This window comes from Cavia porcellus, unplaced genomic scaffold (assembly GCF_034190915.1).
Source record: "Cavia porcellus strain 051 isolate PalLab524CR breed Dunkin Hartley unplaced genomic scaffold, mCavPor4.1 scaffold_2, whole genome shotgun sequence".
Lineage (NCBI taxonomy): Eukaryota > Metazoa > Chordata > Mammalia > Rodentia > Caviidae > Cavia > Cavia porcellus.
Genome location: NW_026947485.1, coordinates 139704699 through 139728146, shown reverse-complemented (window position 1 = coordinate 139728146; position 23448 = coordinate 139704699). Strand labels below are relative to the sequence as shown.

Here is a 23448-nt window from a genome sequence, read left to right as displayed (position 1 = left end):
AGGTTTTGGTACTAGAGTAATATTTGCTTCCAGGAATGACTTAGGAAGTATTGCTTCCCTTTCAATTTCATTGAACAGTTTGAGGAGTCTCAGCATTAAGTTTTCTTTGTATTTCTTGTAGAATTCTGCAGTGAATCCGTCTGGGCCTGGGCTCTTCCTTGAAGGTAAGGACTTCATTACATTTTCAATTTCCTTAATAGAAATTGGGTTATTCAGCAGTTTTACATCTTCTTGACCAAGCTTTGGTACTCCATATGTTTTTAGGAATCTGTCTATTTTATCTGTGTGTGTTATCAAACCTTTGAGAGTAGAGGTTTTCAAAATAGGTGTTGATGATCTTCTATATTTCTATAGAGTCTGTAGTGATTTTGCCTTTTTCATTTCTTATTGCATGAATTGGAAGTATTCCTTCCCTGTTTAAAATAAGGTTGGCTAGGGGCTTATCAATTTTATTTATTCTTTAAAGAACCAAATCTTTGATTCATTGATTTTTTGAATTGTTTTCTTAGTCTCAAATGGATTGATTTCTGCTTTGATTTTTATAATTTTCTCTCTACTTTGGCTTTGGGCTTGACTTGCTTTTCTTTTTCTAGATGTTTGAGCTGTAACACCAGGTTATTTATTTGTATTCATTCTGTTTCCCTGATGTGGGAACTCAGTGCAAAACATTTTGCTCTGAGAACAGCTTTCATTGTATCCCACAGATTCCGGTAAGTTGTATTTGTGTTTTCATTTGCTTGTAAGTATTGTTGAATTTCTTCTTTAATTTCCTCTGTGACTCACTGATTACTCAAGAGTGTGTTATTCAGTTTCCATGTGTTTGTGGGATTTTTGCAGTATGTTTTATCATTAATTTCTAATTTCATAATGCTAGGATCTGATAACATGCAAGGGATAATTTCAACTCTTTTGCATTTATTTAAGTATATTCTGTGAGTTAATATATGGTCTATTTTAGAGAATGACCCATGTATTGCTGAGAAGAATATGTATTCTGTTGTTGGATGGAACACTCTGTATATGTCTATTAAGTCCATTTGTTCACAGGTGTGATTCAGTTCTGTTAATTCTTTGCTGATTTTCTATCTGGTTTATCTGTCCCTTGGTGTCAATGGTGTGTTGAGATCTCCTGTTAGAATTGTGTTACTGCTAATTTGGTTTTTCATTTCTGTTAATACTTGTTTTATATAACTGGGTGCTCTGGAATTTGGTGCATATATATTTAACATAGTTATCTCTTCCCCTTGAAGTTTTCCCCTAACCAGTATGTAGTGACCTTCTTTATCTCTTCTGATCGTTATTGGTTTAAAGTTCCCAGTGTCTGCAAACATAATAGCTACCCCCATTTGGGGGGGGGTTTCCTGTTGCATGAAGTATTGTTTTACATGCTTTGACTTTCAGTCTGTGAGTATCCTTTTGGGTTAGATGGGTTTCTTGTAAACAGCATATGGTTGGATTTTGTTTTTTGACCCATTCTGCCAGTCTGTTTCTTTTAATTGGTGCATTGAGACCATTTACATTAATGGTTATAACTGTTATATGTTGGTTTATTTTTGACATGTTATCTTTCTGCTGTTGCATCTTTATCTTTCTGTTCTGTTTAATTATCTGCTTTTACTTAGTGGTTTTTTCCTAAGTGTATCTAAACTGTCTTTCAATATTCTTTACAGGCTTGTCTTGGTGATCATAAAGTTCTTCAGCTTTTCTTTGTCATGGAATTATCTTATTTCTCCATCTATTTTGAAAGACAGTTTTACAGGGTACATCAGTCTAGGTTGGATATCATTTTCCTTTACAATCTGATATACTTCACTCCATGCTCTTCTTGACTTTATTGTTTGTGCTGAGAAGTGTGCTATGATTCTGATAGCTTTTCCTTTATAAGTGATCTATCTTTTCTCTCTGACAGCTTTTAATATTCTATTCTTATTCTGGATTTCTCAGATGGTGACTATTATATGTCTGGGTGTAGTTTTATTTTGGTCATGGCTATTTGGAGTTCTATGTGCTTCACTGATCCTGATGTCAGTTTCCATTCTCATGCTTGGGAAATTTTCAGCTATTACTTCTCTAAATATCCTCTTGACATCCTTTATGTTGTCTCCTTCTTTTTCATTAATCCCTATCAATCTTATGTTGTTTTTCTTTGTGTCATCTTGCAGTTGTTGAATTGTTATTTCCTGATTGCTTTCCTGTTCACTAGCTGCAATCTTGTCTTGAAGGTCTGAAATTCTATCTTCACTTTCACTGAGGTGGTTTTTACAGCTTTCAGTGGAAGTTTTGATTTCTTGTATATCTTTGTGCATCTGCTTTTTGTATTGTTTGTTTCATATATTGCTCATCCAGGGATTCTATCTTTTTGTTTAGTGTCTCCAATTTTTCAACTGTGTCTTCCTTAGATATATTCAGCATCTCCTTCTTTTCTTTTATCATTTCTTCTTTTAACTGGGAGATTATTTCTAGTTTGAATTCCTTTAAAGCTTCCCAGAGTTGCTTCTTTATTTCAGTTGCTATTATGTCTGATATTTCAGGTGTATGTCATATATTTTCTTCTATGTACATCACTCCTAAGGTTTCTTTGGATGGGCTAGAGGTTTGAGATTGTAATTTGGTCTTTCGTTTTGCCATTTTCCTATATTTCTTTGTTTCAAGTGTTTCAGGTGTTATTCTAAGGCTTCCCCAAGGTGTGTTGGAAATCCTCTTCTATATGCCCTTAGCTCCTGGGACTCTGCTGCCCAGTTCCTTGGATTGATAGAGGGTTACTGGGGGTAGAGCAGGCTGGCTCAAGCTCAGTCTCCGGACCTGCTGGCGTCCACTTGCTTGCTTAGAACTCCAGAGTCTGCCAAGCACAGCTGGGAGCAGGGAGGCTGATGCAGGCACTCATGACCCGCTGCACTGCTCCAGTGCACCTGGAAGCCACGAGGTTCCCTGGCCCGGGTCAAGCGAGGGTCCTAATCTAGCTGGACTCGGGGAAAAGTGCCCAATATTTATCATTTTCAAACTTTAATTCATCAATTTATCATGGATAAGTACAACAGTTTTCTAGAATAGGCATTTTGCTTTTCCAATAAGAACGTTTCACACACACACACACACACACAATCACTAAAATGAAAAATATATGTGTAAGTTTCATAAACTGATTTTGTAACACTCTTAGGTTAAGAAACAAACTCCTATTGCCAAAGGTCATTGTGACCACGGAAAAAAAATTTTATGATGCCTGCCAGAATCTTTTTAGTATACATTTTCTTCATAGATAAAAGTAAAATATAATTGGGGGTGAAATGAACTGGCCAAGGAGAAAAAAGGCATGAAGGAAGATCGGCTAAGTAAAAGATAGCCATATCAATTTTGAATGAGAAGTGAAACTATTGTAGAGTTTTGAAAAAAGGATTTGCACGATTTAACGTGAGGTTTAATGGGATTGCTCTAATGTTGAGTACTAGAATGTGGGGAAAGGGAATTTAACAAGAGCAGGTAGTCAAGCATTTGTTTAGGTAGGAATTAATAATGGTCTCTGGAAGAATAACAGCAAAATAAATGTTTGATCCAAACTTATTCAAACTAATTCAAAATATTCAAACTTATTCAAAATAAATAAGAGTTTGAATAGAACATTGATTTAAAAAGTTACAAGAGACAAAGACAAATGAGCATCCAATGTCCAAGAATTAATGTTGTTGAAACATCAATATATCCAAGGTCATCTACAGTCCATGCAATACCTGTAAAATGTCAATAACATTCTTCACAAATATAGAAGAATCCTAAAATTAGTTTGAAATATAAAGTCCTTGAGAATACAGAATGGTTTTGATAATGAAAAACAAAGTCTCATGTATCAATTTCAATTATATTACAAAACTATAATGATAAATGTAGTATTATATTGAAATCAAGACCATTTAAAACAAAACAGAAAATAGAAAACTCAAAAATGAACCCATGCATCTATAATAAATAGATTATATGACAAGGGAAAAATAACACAGCAAGTGAAAGAGAAACCTTTAATTGGAAACTGAATATCCACATGTATAAAAGGTAATAATTAGTAGAGTGATAAGAGAACTTGCAGATTAGGAGAAAGTTTTTGTAAACTATACATCTAGCAAAGAGTTAATATCCAAAACAAATAAGGAAGTGAATAACTCAATAGCAGAAAACAATTACAAATGGGCAAAGGACCTGGTACATGCTCCTCAAAAGAAGACATATGAATGTTCATCAGTGTATGAAAAGGTCCCAGGCATTATAAGTATCAGGCAAAAGTAAATAAAAAATATTACTCCATACCTGTAGGAAAGCCAATGTACTAAGTATTATCAATGAGAAAAGAAAGCTTTGTACACTATTGGTAGGACTCTAAATTGGTACAACCATTATTAAAAAATAATATGAGGATTTCCAACAGAAAAAAAATCCTTAAAATAATGTTATCATATGATCCACTCCTAATTCTAAATGAAATGAAATCAACTTTAAGAAGAGATACCTAAATGGCCATGATTTTTGGTGAATTATTCACAGTAGCCAAGATATGCTAACAATCTAATTGTCTATCAGTATATAATCTCAGCTTTTTTATTTTTATATATTTATTTATTGGGGGGTTACTGGGGATCAAACTCATGACCTAGAACTTGCTTGGAAGGCACTCATACTGCTGAGCTAAATCCCTGGCGTTATCTCAGCTTTTAAAAAATTTTTTTAAAGAAATTCTTACATTTGCAGCAATATGGATGAATCTGAAGTTCCTAAGAAGTTCCTAAGTAAACTAAACAAGATAAAGAACAAATGCTGCATGTACTCACTTTTATATGAAATCTAAAACAGTCAAACTCATAAAAGTAGAGAAGATTTGGAATTGCCAGGCACTGGGGTTTGAGAGGATGAGATACTACTGGTCAAAGAGGATAAAGTTTCTGTTATGCAAGATAAATAAGTTCTGTAGATATAGTAAAATCTACAAATATAGGAAACATAGTTTACAATACCGTATTGCATACTTGAATTCTGCTAGTAAGGCAAATCTTAATGGTTGCTGAACCAGTATTCAGCAAAGGTAACTATGTGAGGTGATACACATTGTCTTAGTTAACTTTTCTCATTGCTGAGACAAAGTACCCAACTCACTCAAAATTCAAAGAGGAAAAGTTTTAGGGAGGGTAGCACTCACCCTTAATCCTACCATTGGACCATAAATCAGTTACACATTAGATCTAGCCCCTCTATAAAAGCCACACCTATGACCACATGAAGCTTTGGGGAGACATCTAAATACAAGCCATAACATTCTGCTCCTGTCCCCCAAAGACTCAAGCACATCCCTTTATGCACAAAATATTCAGTACATCTACAGGAATTGCCAAATTCTGAAGAGTTCAGTACTGCTGAAAAATCCAAGTCTAAAGACTCCTCTGATATGTACGACAGACTCTTAGCTGTGAGCCTCTGTAGAAATGAAAAGTTAAACACTTCCAACATTCAATGGCACAAGATAGACATTTCCATTCCAAAAGGTACAAGAGGAGCATAGAGAGGAACTGGACCAAAGCAAGTCCAAAATCCAGCAGAGAAAATGCTTAAATCCTTGTAGTTTCAAATCCAGCATCTGAAGCAATCTGTGGCAAGATTTGAACTCCAGCTGAGGATTTAGCTCAAGGACACAAGCACCTGCCTGGCAAGCATGAGGTCATGATCCTCAGTACAAAAAAAAAAAAAAAAAAAAAAAAAAAAAAAAAAAAAGAAAAAGAAAAAAAGAAAAGATATTAACTCCAAAGGGGTTGGGTGGCTCCATGCCTAGGGTACTGCTGGTAGATGTAGCTCCCAGAACTTCTCTCTTTGGCCAGCTCTGATGCCTCCTTGCTGTTTTCCTCAGACAGTCCATACTCCTGGCTTCTCCAAACTTTTGGGGCATCCACTACACCTTTGGCTTCACACACTGTCCTCTTAGGGCCACACTGCCTGGCCTCTCAGGCCTTCTTCTGAAATGTGAGTGGAAGATTTCCTGAGCTCACAATTACTGAATTCTGTATGCACCTAAAACCAGCACCATGTGGATAATGCTAGGGTCTGCAGCCAGCTGAAACAGTAGCCAGCCTTCTTTCTCTGTTGGCTGTAGGGGTCAAGTGTCCATGACCAGAATCCCAAGGAACAACTTCCTTGATATGCAACTAGAACATGATCTTCTGACGCTCACTTCAAAAAGCAAAGTCTTTCACTTTTGCAATTTTTAGAAAGCAAAGTATGAAGTCTTGCTGGGTTTTGTGATATACTCAGGCCATCTTTTCTATTCTCTTGTGCCTTTTCAGCAGTTAAAATCTCTCTATCTTTGCAGTCCACAGCTTTACTGCTACTTTCTTTCTGGTTAAACTCAAAGCATTTTAAATCATTCCGCTGAGCTTTTTGCTCTTAATTCTCACATAAATCTGACTAAAATCCCCCAACAGGAACCATGCCACCACCTCAATGTTAGATGCCTTGAAATTTCTTCTGCCAGAATAATTAGTCCTCCATTCTTAATCACAGTCTCAGACAAAGTCATTGGACTTTGCAATGCAAAGCAAAATGCAGACAACTTTCTGCCAAAGCATAACACATATTTTTTGGTGTCACCTGTAGAGAGACAAATGAATTATGAAAGAAAATATCTTTGTGGGAAGTCATGGGACTCCACTGAAATGAATCCCCTAACTGAAACTCCCAGTTTTATTGCGAAACAAAGATGTGTTCTGCTGAACATGAGTACACATTTTAGTTAGAAAGGCATGACAATAAGACAACAATTATTCCAAATTATTAATTTTATCAAATTGCTTGCAGGATGTTCTTCCATGTTTTACCAGCAAGGCTTGCCTCTGCCCAAGGCTGGTATGACAACCTGACTTCAAGATATTCTAACTCCTCAAAGTCAGAAGTCGTTTGTTCCCTGAATCAGCTAAACTCCAGTCTGGAGTTCAACAGCCAATGAGGTCCTCCTCCTAACAAAAATTTCATGAGCCTGATCTTTACTGGCAAAACTTCTATCAGCTTTCTGGTCTTCTGAGTTCTTTTGAGAAACTTCCATCAAGTACAGCCTCAGTGTTCCAGGGCTACTTTTTCAGCCAGCATCCCTGAACCTTTTCCATCTCTTCTCGCAAGTCAGTTCCAAAGGTTCCTGAACCACATGATCAGGTATAATTATAGCAATGACCCCACTTCTTTGGTACCAAATTCTGTATCAGTCAGTGTTCACTAAAGAAACAGATATAATCCAAGACATAGAAATATATAAGAATTTACAAGATTGGCTTACAATGGCCACCCACAAAATTGGATGTAGCAGAGTGCAAAAGGGTCTCTCTGCACACTGGAGATCTGAAGGATCAAGTTGGAGGTCTGGAGCTCAGGGTAGTGTCTTATTCGAGTCACTATCAGGAGCCTATGAGTTTGTGATGCAAGAGTGAAGATCTCTCCATCAAAAGGCTGAAGGATCTGGACGCTGTGGAGTCTGGTGGAAGACAGGAGGTGACGATGATGCCCAAAGTGAAGGAGAATACTAGAGCTCCTCTGAAGAAACAGAATCATTCTTCTTCTCCCCTCTATACCATTTAGGCAGCCAGCTGCTCTAGGATGGGTCCTTCCCAAAGGTATGGAATTGCTGAGCCAATGTAGTTGAGCTTTTCTTACTTAAACTGACACAATCAATCAACCAGCACAAATATGTTAATTGGTTTGATTTTGGTGATATTTTCACAATATGTATAAATATCAGACTATGAAGAAAACATCTGAACATATATAATCTTTATCAAATATATTTCAAAACACAGAAAACAATATTGTAAGTACATATGTAAATAAAATAATCTCTACAGTGCTGGCATGGTTTCATAATTAAATTTACCAGATAATCCTGAAGCTGTAATGAACCTAAAACTCAGCAAAATAAACAACAAATCCAATAATTCTTCTTTTAAACTGACTTTTCCCATTATTTCCTACCTAATATTGGTCATGATAAATAAAAACATTTTTCAATATATAGGGCTGATTTTAAATAGGTGCATACTATTCTGATTTATCAACTCTCATATTATACTTGTTATAAATATTTTTTACCTTTACATGTTAATATATTTATACAAACTTGTTCTTTTATTACTGTAAGACTTAATCCCTCAAAAATGAATTATAAAGATACGTGTAGAACATATTTTCAAGACACATAACTGTCCAAGGTGCATATCCAGAATATATACAAAGAATTCCCAAACAGTAGTACCAAAGAGAGAAGTAATGAAGCAATAAGCTGAATAATATAAATACAGAAATACAAATTAAAACTATATTGAGATGCTAGTACACATCCAATAGAATGTCTAACATTGAGAACAATGACAATACCAGGAAATGAAGAGGATGTGGAATATTTACTCTCACAAACACTTGTGGTAGTGACAACTGGTACGACTACCACCTGGAAATCAGTTGGGTGTTACCTTGCATGATTGAAAAGAAGAATGCCTATTATTTTGATAAGTTCACTGCCCCATATATATCCACCAGAAATAAGACTTGTTCATCCAATGAAAGATAGTTTATATATCACTTACTTTTCATAAAATCTGGAATCAAACTAATTGTCCATTTAATGAATACAAATGTGTGGTATATCTTTAAATAAATAACTTAAAATTCACTCTATTACTTTAGGGACAAATTTGCCCTTGGGTTATTTTTTAATTCCCTTCTCACCAAAAAATCTAATAAAAATAAATGTCATCTCTGTTCTTATAACCACTGCTTAAGGTAAAAATGGCTCATGATTGATATAATCCATCTGGACTAGGAGGGTTGTAAACAAACTATAAATACTTAAGAAAGGTAACAGCTGGACTTCTCTGAGTGTATGTCCCTTGTAGGAAGAAAAAAAAATGCAATAACTTAGTGCATTTTATTGCTCACAGCTATGGGCAAAAGTATCTAACTCAGCTCTCCCAGTCTCAGGTCTCTATGTTGAACAGCTAAAGAAGTCTGGCTCCCATTTCAGTGCTATTGTGTGGGCTCTTATGAGAAGTCCTTCAAAAAAAATCACATTATCCAAAGATTACAAGTCTGGGTATACATCCAAAGGAAACAAAATCAGCATGGCAAAGAGATACATGTCCATGTTTATTGAAGCACTATGTAGTAGCAACAAGTGGCATCAAATATGGCATCAAATTAGGTACCCAGATGAGAGGATAAAGGAAATGTGGCATACAGACGTAATGGAAGTCATTCAGTCACACAAAAATGAAATTCTATCATTTGCATCCAAAAGGATGGAACTGTTGCACAACATGTTAAGTGAAATAGGTCAGATACAGAAAGTACTCTAAGATTTCTTTCTAAAAGAAGTTCACCTGAATGCAAAACGGTGATTACAAAAGGTACAGAAAAGGGGGATAAGGATGGATTAATCACTGCATACTATATTCATATTCTGAAATTCATGATAAATCCTATATAGTATTAAAACAATATAATGCACATTCTTGAGTTAACAGTGACTGGTACAATTATCATTAACATTTTGCAAATATATGGTACAGGTATTTTATCTCATTTATCTTTTTTCACCATCAAACAAACTTTGAGCATACATTAAGAGTTTATAGCACATATACAAACAATTATAATTTTCTTGATAATTTCTAGGGTTTCTCAATTAACATGATCTCCTTTGCTGGGGATTTAGCTCAGCGGCATAAGTACCTGCCTGTCAAGAGTGAAGTCACGACTTCAATCCCTGGTACCAAAAAAAAATGAGATGATCTCCTTCATCCAAATAACATACAGACACTTGGATTTACTCTCTCTATATTATTGTTTTTATATTTTAATCTATTTGGAAATTTATTGTTGAAAATATTGAGAAGGAGGAATCTAATTAAGTGGACTTCTCATAACCCATAGATTTTCTTTCAAAGGTATGGTGTAGTGGATTGGTAACTGGTGGTCAATTTAAATATCAGCTGAACTGAGTCAACGTGGTGCTGAGTGTGATGGTCCACCTAGGGATGTTGCCAGCATAAGAAGGAGATATGGAGAAGAGAGAAGCATTGTAGGGTCTCCTAGGTGAGTGTTGTTTGGAGCTGTTAGCTCTTTTGGAGCTGTTCAGTCTCCAGAAGCTTGTCACACTGGCTTCCTGATATGAATTCAGATGTTATTATTGTCAGAGGACCTCAGGACCTCCTTGTCATTAAGGATGGCTGTGGTACTTTTGCGGGAAGCCCTGGTCTTTATTTTGAATGTTGCTCCTTGGCTCCAGCACAGAACCCTCAACCTACTAGCACAGATCCTTCACCCCTCTGACATAGACTTTCTGGATTTCACCACTGACCTTTGGGCCTTCCTAATGCATATCCATGAAGCAGACTTGCAAGAGTCATTGCTGTGGGCTCTGGGTCTTCAGCTAAACTCATGCAGGATATTGTCATGGGATTCAGGCCCTCAGCTGGATTCTCTAGGTCTTTGATGTGTGAACAGATTTCCTGCATTTCTTGTATTTGAGTCTGGATGACCAGCATAAAATCCTACTATGAATTATGTGTCTGTAAGCCATTATTCTCCTTGCAACCCCTGACTACAACATATGGTAAATATGAAAAAAAGGGAAATGAGCAACTTTACAGTAGACAAATGTGACAAATATTGCTTCAGTCAGGTGATCAAAGTCAACATCAACAGTGATAAATTTCATTGATACAGTGTAACCTTGATATAATATGATGAGGACATCTAACCTGAGCAATCTCTCACAAAATCTCATAACTCCAGTATTATCTTGAAAAAATCTTGAGACAAAGTTACAGTAGAAGAATATTCTACAACTTGCTTGACCAGTACATTACAAAACTGTCACAGGTGTTAAAAAAAACAAAGGATGAGAAACTGTCATAGTCTAAAAGAGCTAAAATTTGGTGTCCTGTATATATAGTTACATAGGTAGAAGATCATGGAACAGAAAAAAAAGCACAACAGATTAATAGTAGGACAATATAAATAAAATGTAGAAGATATGGACTTTGACTAATCAGAAAATATCAACATGGCTCAACATAGTGGTAAATGTATCATACTAACATAAGTGGTAAAAATGGGAAAACCTGGGTGCAGAGTACACAGGAACTCTGTACTGTCTTCTTTATTTAAACAGCACAAAACAATAAAACACATGTCATAAAAAGAAATAATTGACAGAGAAGGAATGGAAGGCTGATAAAAGAAGCCACTTGAAAGTAAAACTAGATTCTTGCTAATTTGGTCCTTACCTGAGTAGCTACTATGTAGCCAAGCACTTTTCTGGGCACAAAGCCTCATAGATTTTACACTCTGAGTGGAGTAAATAGATACCCAAAAACAAATTAGGAAAAAGATGACTTTTCAGAATGATAGGTACTATGAAGATATATCTAGAGTAGTGTAGAAAAGAGTAGCAGATGAGTTCTGTTTTATGTGAGACACTCAGGGAACATTTTGAAGAAGAGACAACTGAGTTGAGATTTTTAAAAAGATAAGGAAAGCACAAGACAAAATGAATGCAAAAACAAGGGGAGCTGTAGGAGGCTATGGCAGAACATCAGGAATCAGACAGTGTTGACAAGGTGGGATAGGAGATTGCGGCAGCAGAGAGGAAAAAAATTTGCTTAAAATCACATAACGGCAAAGGGCCAAGAACTTATCTCCAGTCTAATTTTAAAGTTTGGAATATGTTCTGTAATTTAATATTAATTTAGCTGTCTATTATCCCTTGCTGAAATTGAGTTTTTAAAGTTTCTTTTTATTGTTATATAAACATTTTGCTCAGTGAACATCTGGTGTTTGCTTTGTATGTTCTTTTTGAAATGTACAAATTGTATTCTCTTTGTTTTATAAAAAGGAAAAGAGTCTCAGAGAGACTAAGTGTCATATCAAAGGGTATATCTTTAAAAGTAAACAAAGCCAATATTTAAAATAAGCAGCATGTCTCAAAATCTTTGCTTTTAGTTAGTTCAAGATTTCTCAGAATTATTAGAAGAATTGCAATACATGTTTGTTCTTTACAAATAATTGTTAAGGCAATTTAAGCATATTTACCCCCACCAAACATATATACATATAACATTCCAGATTTCAAATATAAATTTAAAATACATCACCCAAATTAGATATTTTATCTCAGTGTCTTCATAAGCTCTGAGGAAAATGCATTTACACATTTATATATAAAGCCTCTGGATAAAAACATCTAATTCAATTCATACATTTTGAATACATTTTTAAAATTTTAGTTTTTTCAATTAGTTTTCAATATAGATTGTGGTCTATAATACACCATTAAAATATGACAATTTAATCATTTTCTATCTTATGTACAGATAGTGAGTGCCTTAATTGGCCTCCCACAGCTCATCTTAATAAATAATGGGAATTAAATACAGCTATTTTAAACAACTTCTTTCCCATCCAAAGTTGTTTACCCAAATTAACTCTTATTTAATGTGATATATAATATACAAAAAGAACCAAAACAAAACTTTGACATATAGAAGCATTTGAAAAGAATATATTTTTGCCTCCTGTATTCCAGTTCCTTCAAACTGTCAACAGATTTCACAAAGATAAACATAATCTAAGTATGGAAGTACAATCCTGTAGAAGAGGCAGTGAATAAAGATGATCATTCTAATTTTACATATAAGTAGAATATACCAAAGTCTCCTGCTTGCATAAATACCCAGTTTCAACTCATTATTTTTGTGAAGATATTTTGCTAAATGTATACAAAATATTTTGCTAGATTAAATAAGGCCTAGAAAAAGAACACTGGCCTCAGGAAGTTTGCACTCTGGGAGGGAAGTGAGACACATAAATGAGGTAATGTAATGAAGATGTACGTTTAAAAGGAAACAAAATCCCGTGAGAAAGCCAGCTGTGGTGGTGCACACCTGTAATTCCTGCACACGGGAGGATAATGCAGGAAGACAGTAGGTTCGAGGCAAGCACAGACTACATAGTGACTCCATCCCCCACAAAAAATAAATCCTGTGAGAATTCAGAAGTAAGGTTCACAATTCCAACACTTCCTAGTTCTATACTCTTTTGCTGAATCACTTCATCTGTGGGCAGTATAATTTCCCATCTGAGGACATGGAGATAAAATCTTGCAGAGTTTTAGAAACCAGGCCACACAGCCTAGTTCCTATCATAGATCCAGTGCTGGATAAGGCTCAGTTATGAGGATTACTATGTTTAGTCACACATTCAGAAAAAGCATTTTTGCAGAAGTGACAGAAATGAACTTGAGCTTTGAAATATGGACAGGAATTACAGTGTGAGAGAGTAGTAGTTGTCCTTCTAAAATCATTTTTTTGCTTCTTTGGGCATAGGATCACTCCAAGCTCATCAAGTAGATAGGAACTAAACTAAACCACGCTAAAACTGATCATAATAATAGGAGTTGATGACTATTAGAAATAAGAAAAGAAATTGTGAGGTTGAACACACTCATGAGTTCAAGGTTGTGATCTATCTGATTAGGCATAGGAAGATGACATTAAGACAACTGGATGGGAAGAATTTGGGTAGAAGGTCTGCGCCATTCGAGGCATGCTGAGTCAGACTGACTTATGAGAGACACAGCCAAGTAAGTGGAACAGTCTACAAACAAATGAACTTGTGAAGCAGGCATAAGGAGGTAGGTGAAATTTGGAAGTAGAGATTTCAATTAACCTATATATTAGTGACAGCCAAGGTCATGAAACTTCAAGAAGAAAAGGAACAAAGAAATAAAAAGGAAAATACTTGAATGAATTCCAAAGTTATGAAACAAAAGCATCAAAATAAACAGTAAATATGATAGAAGGTTATTCAGGAAAGGCCTAAAACAAAATTCAAATATACACTCAATTTGATGTGTGAATTCTTTCACAGTAAATTGTTCATTATTCATATTTTCTGCTAAACTAGTGGGCCTAAGTCTTATATCAGTGCCATGTGTCTCCTTGCCCTCTGTTCATTATTGATTGGATTACAATAGGTATCTGACTCAAGATGCCTCTCTCAAAGGAGTCTGAATAATTTACTGATGTTTTTAATTAGTTGGTATTGATACTGAAAGGTCATGTAGAGCCAAGAGCTGGACTTTGCTGAGAGTCGGTTCAAGACAACAAAGCAGTTCCAATTTTAAAAAGTTTCTTCCTCACCATAATCCACAATCAATGTCTGCTGGATAATTTACTGATACAAATTCAGAGCCCCTATCCTTTTAGAGTTTACACTAGTAAGAAGATTTATCTGCTAACTTGACCATTTCATCTCGAAAGTGTTAGAGTGCACATAGTGAATACATTTGCTTTGCATTAGTTAGTTAAATGAACGCTTGTTTCATGCAAACAAAAATGTCTAAGCTAGTACATCAAACAATGATAAATTTAAAATGGAAACAGTCATTGAAACTGCATATGTAGAAAGACAAAACATTCATTATAGTTAATGTTGTGGAAGCCAGTGGAAACCTTTAAGAGAATAGCTTCATTAGAGATATAAATGCAGATTTCAGACTTAATAAATACATGGATTATAAGAAAAACAAAAACATTTTGACAAATTTATTACAATAAAATGAAAAACTGGAATGGAAATAGAAATTTCAAGTACCAATTAGCATAGCTCCTTCCTAAAAACCAGAGGAAACAACAGAATAAAAAGAGTTGACCCTTTTGATGTATATATAGTACATTTGAATGAATGAGGAATTTAGAGACATATTTACTAATCTCCAGGACATAAAGGGTTGATGGTTGATGATGCAGGCATGTGTAGAAATGTATTCTGTGAACACATCGCCTTAATTTATTACTTCGAATGTATTGAACTTGGGCTTGGGTTTTTTACATCAAGTTCTGGAAATATCCTCTTCCTTCCCTCCACAACTGAGGATTTATGGTATGAAACCAGAAATGGAGACATCATATTTATTACTAAAAATATAAATGGTTAATGCAGTCCTCTGATAGTCCTTGTGTACTTTTTAATTTCTAATTTTTCATTCAGTCTTAAAAAATGGAATACAGTCCTATTATTAATGCTAAAATATAAATCTTCTGACTTAGTAGTAACTAATAATAAAGGGAATTCCACACAGATAAGGAGAGAATACACTGTTGACACTCACTGCATTATGAATAAAAGTATATTCAGATTCAAATCGATGGCTGAAAATATTTAGAATAAGAAAATCTATTTAATTTTCTAAATGTTGTTCTTACATTTTTAAACACTCTGTTGTGCATTTCCTAACAGTCAATGGTCAGTTCAAGGTTATCCCTAAGATAACCTAAACCACAGAGTTCTAAAGTTCAAAATCATCTTTCATGAAATGCAATTATTAATCGCAATAAGGGTTAATTGGTTAATTGGTTGGCACAAGAGTAAATATTCAAATCATTGTCTTTAACTACCCAAAATAAACTTCACTTGTATCCTTTTGTTTAGGGAAAGATCTTCAAATATTTTATCTCTGCATTTTTTCCTGTCATTCAATGGAAATGAAAAATCAGTGATTCATAAATTTTACTCTAAAATATATGGGGAAAAAAGCTGACATGTATGTATACAAATGGATTAGAATAGAAAGCCTAGGAATAAATCCATACATTCACAACCAAATAATTTTTGACAAAGACACCAAGAACATACATTAGAGAAAAAATAGTCTCATCAATAAGTAGTGGTAAGGAAACTGGATACCATGTGAAAAATAAACAAACTAAATCTTTATTTCTCAGAAAACAAATCAAAAACCTAAGCATGAGACCTTAAACCATGAAACTATTAGAAGAAAAATAAGAAAAACATTTAAAAACACTAGAATAGGCAGACTTTTTAATAGGATTCCAGAAGTATAGACAACAAAATAAGTAAACAAATACATTATATCAAACTAATGATTTTTTAAATAGCAATGAAAACACTCAAAAGTGAAGACATTGACAGAAATGGGTAGGATATTTACAAGGAGGAAATGGAGAAGAAATTTGGCAATGCTTACTGTCTTTCCATAATGTGGTTTTCTGCTAGAAAGTTGTAAGAATCAGCCAGTTCCAGAATTCAATTTGAGGATGCAAGTCCCTTGATGATGGTCACTACAAACAAACTTTCTCTACTAACCTAACCAGATCAAAAATCCCCAAATAAATCTAATTCTATTCAGTTGCCCCATAAATAAATCATTCAGCAGCAGAATAAAGCTGATGTGAAGCATAGTTTGTAGGATTTTGTCTACAAACTGAATCTCAAAGAATACCCAGAAAGGTTTTTTTTTTTTTCATAATCAGGAAATTAGTTTAACTGCTACAAAAAGGAAAACATAATTTTAAACTAATCGAGATAGATACTTATTTTTTTCATGTAGCAGACAAAATTCCAGAAATAACATGAAAGCCCCACAGTGTTAGAAATTCAGATTTTTAAAACATCTTGCTACTCTATTATTTTCCACATACATCTTCCATTTTACACCTAAGGTGTCATCTATAACTGCTGCAATCACATTGCTATTGCAAACTAAAAGCAAGTGGTAGAAGGAAGGACACGGAGATAAATTATTCCATAACTGACCAAATTACATCCATGACCACATCCAGCAGCAAAGGAAGCTTAATGGTTGACTATGTATCAACAAATTGAATGGTTGACTATGTATCAAACAAAAGACAGAAGAGAATAGAGGAATCATGCCTACATAGCTGCTATGATTCTTTGTTGCAAATTTGCAAGTCATTATTTAGTATAATGTTGGTCATACCCCAAAGTTTATTGCCAAATGTAAACTTTTTCTTTACTTCACTCGCATTGACCCTGCATACTCCTAGAAGAATATTATTATCTTAATTATTGTACCACATTCTCCCTTCTAGAGGTGTGGGCCAAGACTCAGAATTGCTATAAACCAAAGTATATGAGCATTTGGTTTCCAAGTACTTGCAAAACTGCCTACTTTGTACACATGATCACATGAGTAATTGCTGATCTTGCATTGGGAACAATAAACCGTAAAGGAAAACACATTACAATATACTTAAAGTGTTCAAGCTCTATGAGTTACCCAGCTCCTAAAATGCTCTATCTGTGCCTTTGCTATTTGTAACCAACACCAAACACCACAAGTATAAATGTCTCAGGCTGAAATGAACAGGCCGATTGCAAGTTCCTAATCATTTAAATTTCTTTTAAAGGTTATAATAATTCAGATAAAAGAAAGACAAACTATACCTCAAACAGACAAATGACCAGAATATTAGTCTATAAAAGTTTTTCTTGATCCTGGCAGCTACAGAGCATCTTGTATTATAAATGTGTATATAGGACAAATATACTATTTTAAAGTATTTAGAGCATAGATTTGTAAAGAATACTTTACACATATAAAAGCGTCAACAACATTAAGACAAAGGAAAAATTTCAGGCTTATTAACATTTCAGGAAGCCATGAGGACCACATTCACCCAAATATAAAAAATATTGAAGTTTCTGTGAAAAAAAAGAGATAAAATATCTATTCAACTAAATTTTCCTAATGTTTGATACTCCATTTTAATTTTTTTAATCACCTAAAATAAATGTGTATGCTTCATGTCTGCCTTCAAAATTTTGTCTCATCTCTGACTGAAGTAGCAAAACTGTGGGAAACCGCATACAATAATAATCTTAATTATCAAACAAAATTGTCACAAAGTAACATGCTCTGAACCAGTAATGCATTGCAAATTTTTGTGATTTTCTTTGCTCCAGAATTGCATAGACTGTAATGCATAATTAATGGATTTCAGTGCATGTTGAGACTGCAAACCCTCAGTTTGCTATGAGGAGGAACAAGTGAAGGCACTGAATATGAAGCTTAAGAAAATATTCATGCTACAGATAACAGAACACAAAGTAACATTCCTAGTGCAAGTAGAACCCTGCTTCAGGTCAAATATCTGGTTTCTCTTGATGAAGAGAGTGACAGCAAAAAAAGCAAGTGTGTTTTCTATGTGACTCTGTGGTAGAAAGAACCCAGGATAGTCAAGGTATGGGAAGCTTACAGTAGATCTCTCTACGTCATCTGATGAAATATTCAAGGTAAAAATCATAACTGAGACCACTCTCCTCTCCCCGTCCTCATGGGGTTAGATAGAATGCTATTTTCATAATCAATTGAAAAAACAAGGAAGAAAAATCTTTTGCTGAGAAATATCCTAATACATTTTAAAACTTTTATTAGTATATGTTTGCAGTACATAATGATTGCATTCACTGTAAGGAACTGACACAAGTGCGTAACATATTTCAGTCCCCTTTCTTTTTCTCCTTCTTCCATCTCCTTTTTATTTTTTCAGCATCTGATTCATTTATTTATCTTATAGGAACTTATAAATTAAATTATCACATATACAGAATGAAAACCAGACTAATAGGTCAAAGAATATATAAAGCAGGTAAGAAAACTTAACCAAATCAAAGTACACTTTTAGATTCATTGTCCACACTAGATTACAATATCCTTGTTTCTTTCTTTTTCACTGTTATCTGTCGTTTATTTCATATTTTATACATGTATTGAGATTTCACATAAAAGACAGCAGGTGATATTTAAGCTTGTGTGTCTGAGTTACTTCACTTAAACCTTCAGACACGACACACAGAGACTGTTGGTCAAGAAAGCACAGGTAGTCAATTTAGTGTCTGATGTCCACAGCTAGTAGCATTTAAAGGTGACAGCAGAAATCAGGTACAAGTGTAAATACTGCATTATGAACAAAATTTTTATAGACCAGGAGATAATATAGAAACCATTGTTCATTTTCTGTTAGTTGGTTCTGAATACCCTAGAATACTTTCATTCTTTTGAATGGTTTTACACTGTCCTTTTGTGTTTGATACTATAGTATACGAAAGTATACTCAAATATTTCAAGGAAAGAGACATATGATAGCTACTGTTATGTCGGGTTGTCTTGTGGTGAAACACTGTGTTATAAATTGTTCTGTTCTGACTTGTGTTATGTCCTCTTTTATCTTAATATTTTTTAAAAAATAAACCAATATTGCATTATGTCTCTGGTGTGAGAAACCAAAATGTAAGTAAGAACAAAAATGTTCAATGTATTGTTAAATAGGAAAAGTATTCAAAAAGGAAATTGAGTTGGAAAGGAAGGAAGGAAGAAATAATTTGAGACATAGCAAATTATGCTGCTGTTGCTAAATTTAAAATAGGAAAGGACTAAGAAATAATTAAAATCCTTCACACGATGGCAGTTATTAAACACTGTATCTTATGCTATTTTATTCATTCCTATGGCAAGTTAAAATATATATGTACATAGAAAAATGCTTATTTCAAATAGAAAGAAAATTATACAGATTTCTGTATTTAGTTATACAGTAACTGTATAATCCACAATTCTGGAAAATAGATGCACATTACAATGAATGAAGTTGTTGAAAACATAGGACAACTGAACATGTTTACCCTTAGTTAGAGAGCTATGATTTGTTTTTCCTTTTCACAATTTTCTTTCACATTTTAAAAATTAGTACATATTAAATATACAGATTTTAGCATATTCGTACATGCACACAACATACTTTGATCATTTTCATTACCTTCCTCTCCCTCCCACTGCTTTCCATCCTGATCCTCCTGCTCTTTTCTAAGTCTCCTATTTCCATCATCAATTTTTAATCTTTTTTAGTTTTTGTTCCAAAATTCTCTATACTGCACATGGCTTCCCTACTTTAATAATACAATTTTTACTTACCTTGATTTATGACTCTCTCTTTCATTTGGAAAATGAAATTTCAAGAATTCTTCATGATAAGGGGAAGATGTTACTCCACATTTATTAACTGCAGGTGATTTGTTAACAGACATGGTTACAGATCAATAACCTGAAGAAAAATATAAAATTTATTTTAGAATAGAAATTCACTCACAGTACTTAATGATATACATCATGCAAACTCATGATTTTTGGAAAAGGGAGCAACAGTGAAAATCAGGATTAATAACAGATTATTAGGAAAGCATTTAAATTTCAATTTAAACTGACACCTGGAAGTCAAGCCTAACTTTGCTGCCAAAATCCACATGCTTTCTACTATGTTGCTATTATAGACATATTCATTCATATCTATTTTTGATTATAATTTAGCAGTTTTATTAGCAAAACCATTGTAAGGACAATACCATGGCTAGGAGAATAAATTATACAAAGAGTAACCAATCTATGTAACTTCTCTGGGCCTGTTTCCTCACTTGTACAATGGGGATAATGTCTCCTCATAGAGTAAATGTGAGAAATAAATAGTTCAATATATGTCAGTAGGTTATAATACAGCTTGGACTATAGGAAACTGAATATCATTGCTTGCAATCATTGTTAGACCAATATGTCCTTGTTATTTTAAGGTAATTTCCTACTTGCCCTTTTATTATATATATTATGTGTTTTTAACTTGCCCTCATATCCAGAGTTATTTTCCTTTTGAAGAATATCTGATCATATTTTATGAATATATAATCAAAACTAAAACATGCTATTGTGGTTAGTGAAGTATTTAACTGGTAAAATCAAGTAATGAAATAAGTACTCATGTTAATAGTTAATGATTTTGCATTCCATTTTTAATAAAACTGTTTAAAAACTCACGATTTATATCACAGCAGATTTGGTCAGGAAACAGGGTATACTCAAATGCAGTGACCAAGGGAGAGGGAAGGGAGAGGAGAGGAAGGGCAGGAAGAGAGATGAAGATGTCTCATGTATATGTGCCAACTCCCCACAAGAAATGTAAACATTTTGTACCGCAAAGTGATATATGAAGAAATTTTAAAAGCTGGGTTTTGGTCTTTGCAAGTGGGCCAGTATGAAGCTAAAGTGGAGTTCTATCCTATTTTTCTTGTAATTTTCCAGTTAAAACATTTTTCCTATAAAAAAATTAAATGCTTTGCTATTGATTAAATAGACATGACCAGTCTGAAGGAACTGCAGAATAGGAACTCTGATTTCAATCTCCATTCACACTCTTGTCTATCAGCTAGTCTGGCTTCCTGTTAGCTAAATCAGACTAGAACAGAAGGCACAGACAAATGAGGGAAGGAGCAAAAGCGTATCTGAAAGGCAAAAGTAAAATATCCATCCCAAGATGGTTTATAAATGCAAGGTATGTTTCTACTAATTCGCATACTCTACATTAGCAGCTTCAAAGTAGGACTAAATTTAATATAAATAAAAGATCTTCCAAGGCATGATTAATCTTTTCAGTTTTCTTTAATAGCTAACATCACCATACTAGACATTTCCACCTTAAAAAGCATTTGGGAACATAATCACAATTCCTATCAACAAGGTATAATATGCACTTAAACACAGATAGTGTAAAAGGCCAATAATCAAAAAATAGATATATGAAAAGAATTGATAAACCTATTAATAAATGTTGCAAATTTGAGAAATATTATGTCATATAAAACAATCAAGATGTTTAAGTAAACTAAGCAAAATGTCTTCAAGATCAAGGCTGCCATGTATAAAATGGTACACATTTCATGATTCAGAAATCCAGTTAGAAACAGAAATATGAATGAAACAAATTATTAGATAAATTACTTTAAAATATTTAATGCCAGATGGATGGAAAGGAAAAACTACAGAGAGAAAAATTTATTGAAGAGAAGTTAAAGGCAAAGTGGTCTTTGTTACATTATATTAGCCATAGTGACATAGAGCTTTAAACTGTTTCCTAATATACTTTACAGGGTTGACTATAATTAGTTACATTTTTAAACTTTCAAGAATTTACAGAGTGATTATTTTATATCACTGAAAGTTTTGCCAGAAATTCGCATATTTGGTGGTGATAGCAGTAGATAATTTGTACTTTCTGCTTGACACGCTAGTTACTTGATATCATGATGAAGAAATTTTCTCAGATTGTAGGGAAGAAAATGTCATATTGCTGTAAACATTCCTAAATGTTTACCCTCTTCTTCCTGCTCATCTTGGCAATACTGGACACAGCATATAATAGACACTAGCTTGTAAATGAATGCCTGGATAGTATATTATGATAAAGAAGAGACCCTTACATCCTTTGATGTATTTTATCCAGTAGGATTGTATTATGGTTTGAATCTAGATGCCTCCAAGCCCCCACTCCGCCAAAGCCTCATGCACTTTTGAATGAAGTTTTTTCAGATGTAAGTGAAAGTTTGTGATTGATTCATAGTGTAATGCTGGGATTCAGAGTGCTGGGAATAAAGTTGGTTGATTCCTGGATTATTACACTGATTGGATCAGCACGGCTGTTATCCTGAAATCAGGAAAAAATAAAACAGACAGAAAGAGTTTGGTTTCCTTTGTTGGTCTTGTTGCTTTTGCTGTCTTCTACCACCATGAACTGTTATCCTTCTGCCATGCACTGCCCTGCCTTAGAGCCTGCTGATATGAACTGAAACCTGTACAAACTGTGAACTAAATAAACCTTTTCTCCTTTAATTTAAGGTGCTGGGTATTCTGTCCCAGCCAGGAGATAAAAGTAACTAAGGCAGATTAATTCTGACTAACAGTAACGAAAGTTATAATAAAACAATTTTATATTTCTAAGAAGAAAAAATTGAAGGCCTTTAAAAATATTTCTAATATGACCCCAGAATTAATCACTTAGGTATAAATAAAGAAAACAATAATTAAAGGTGATCCTGCTCCTTCAAAATCAAAATCAAAATATTGAATCTGAAATGTCATCAACATAAATAATATAGTTTAACCATGTTTTAAAAATAATCTTTAGAAAATTCTCAGTAGACTCCCAAATTTGAATTTACCAGTAGAGAAATTATTATTGTTACTATTATAGCATGGCAGTAGGACCTCCTTAAATTCTATGATATTTGAAATTTTCAACTCCAATATAAAGTATATAAAATCAGAAAAGAGTAAACATTTAATTAGTTTAACATTTTTATAATTATTCTCATTTACATCAAGTCTAGTTTTTATTTTCAAATAACAGGTAGAAAAGTAAACATTTTATCATAAATTTATTATAATTTACTCAAGCTTTTTTAAAAAGCTTCACTTTTTTTTAAGAGAAGACAAAACCTTTGTGACTATGGCAATAATAATAAACTGTTGGGGACCACAGATTTATAATGGCTAATCTTGCAAATTTAGGGATAAATGGAGATGTAATAGTTGATACAGTATGTCCATTTGCGAAGCTTAGAAGCTTAACTGACTCAGCAGTTCCATATTTTAGAGGGTAGAGGCCCCAAGCTAGGGTGGGTAGCCTGCTTACATTATAAAGCAGGAAGAGAGGCTTGACTTCCCAATTTTTGTTGTTGCTTTTGCTGTCTTCTGCCACCTTGAACTAAATAAATCTTTCTTTCCTT

General features: G+C 33.9%; 1 protein-coding gene across 1 annotated transcript in view; it reads right to left on the bottom strand.

The window, feature by feature from the left end:
* Tmem232 (transmembrane protein 232) overlaps positions 1-19946 on the bottom strand; it is a 201397-nt gene extending 181451 nt beyond the window's left edge. The window contains exon 1 of the mRNA XM_063235601.1: positions 19814-19946. Coding sequence (XP_063091671.1) covers positions 19814-19926 — 113 coding nt within the window. The 5' untranslated portion in view covers positions 19927-19946. The remainder of the gene's footprint in view (positions 1-19813) is intronic.
* Between the last annotated feature and the right edge of the window lie 3502 nt (positions 19947-23448).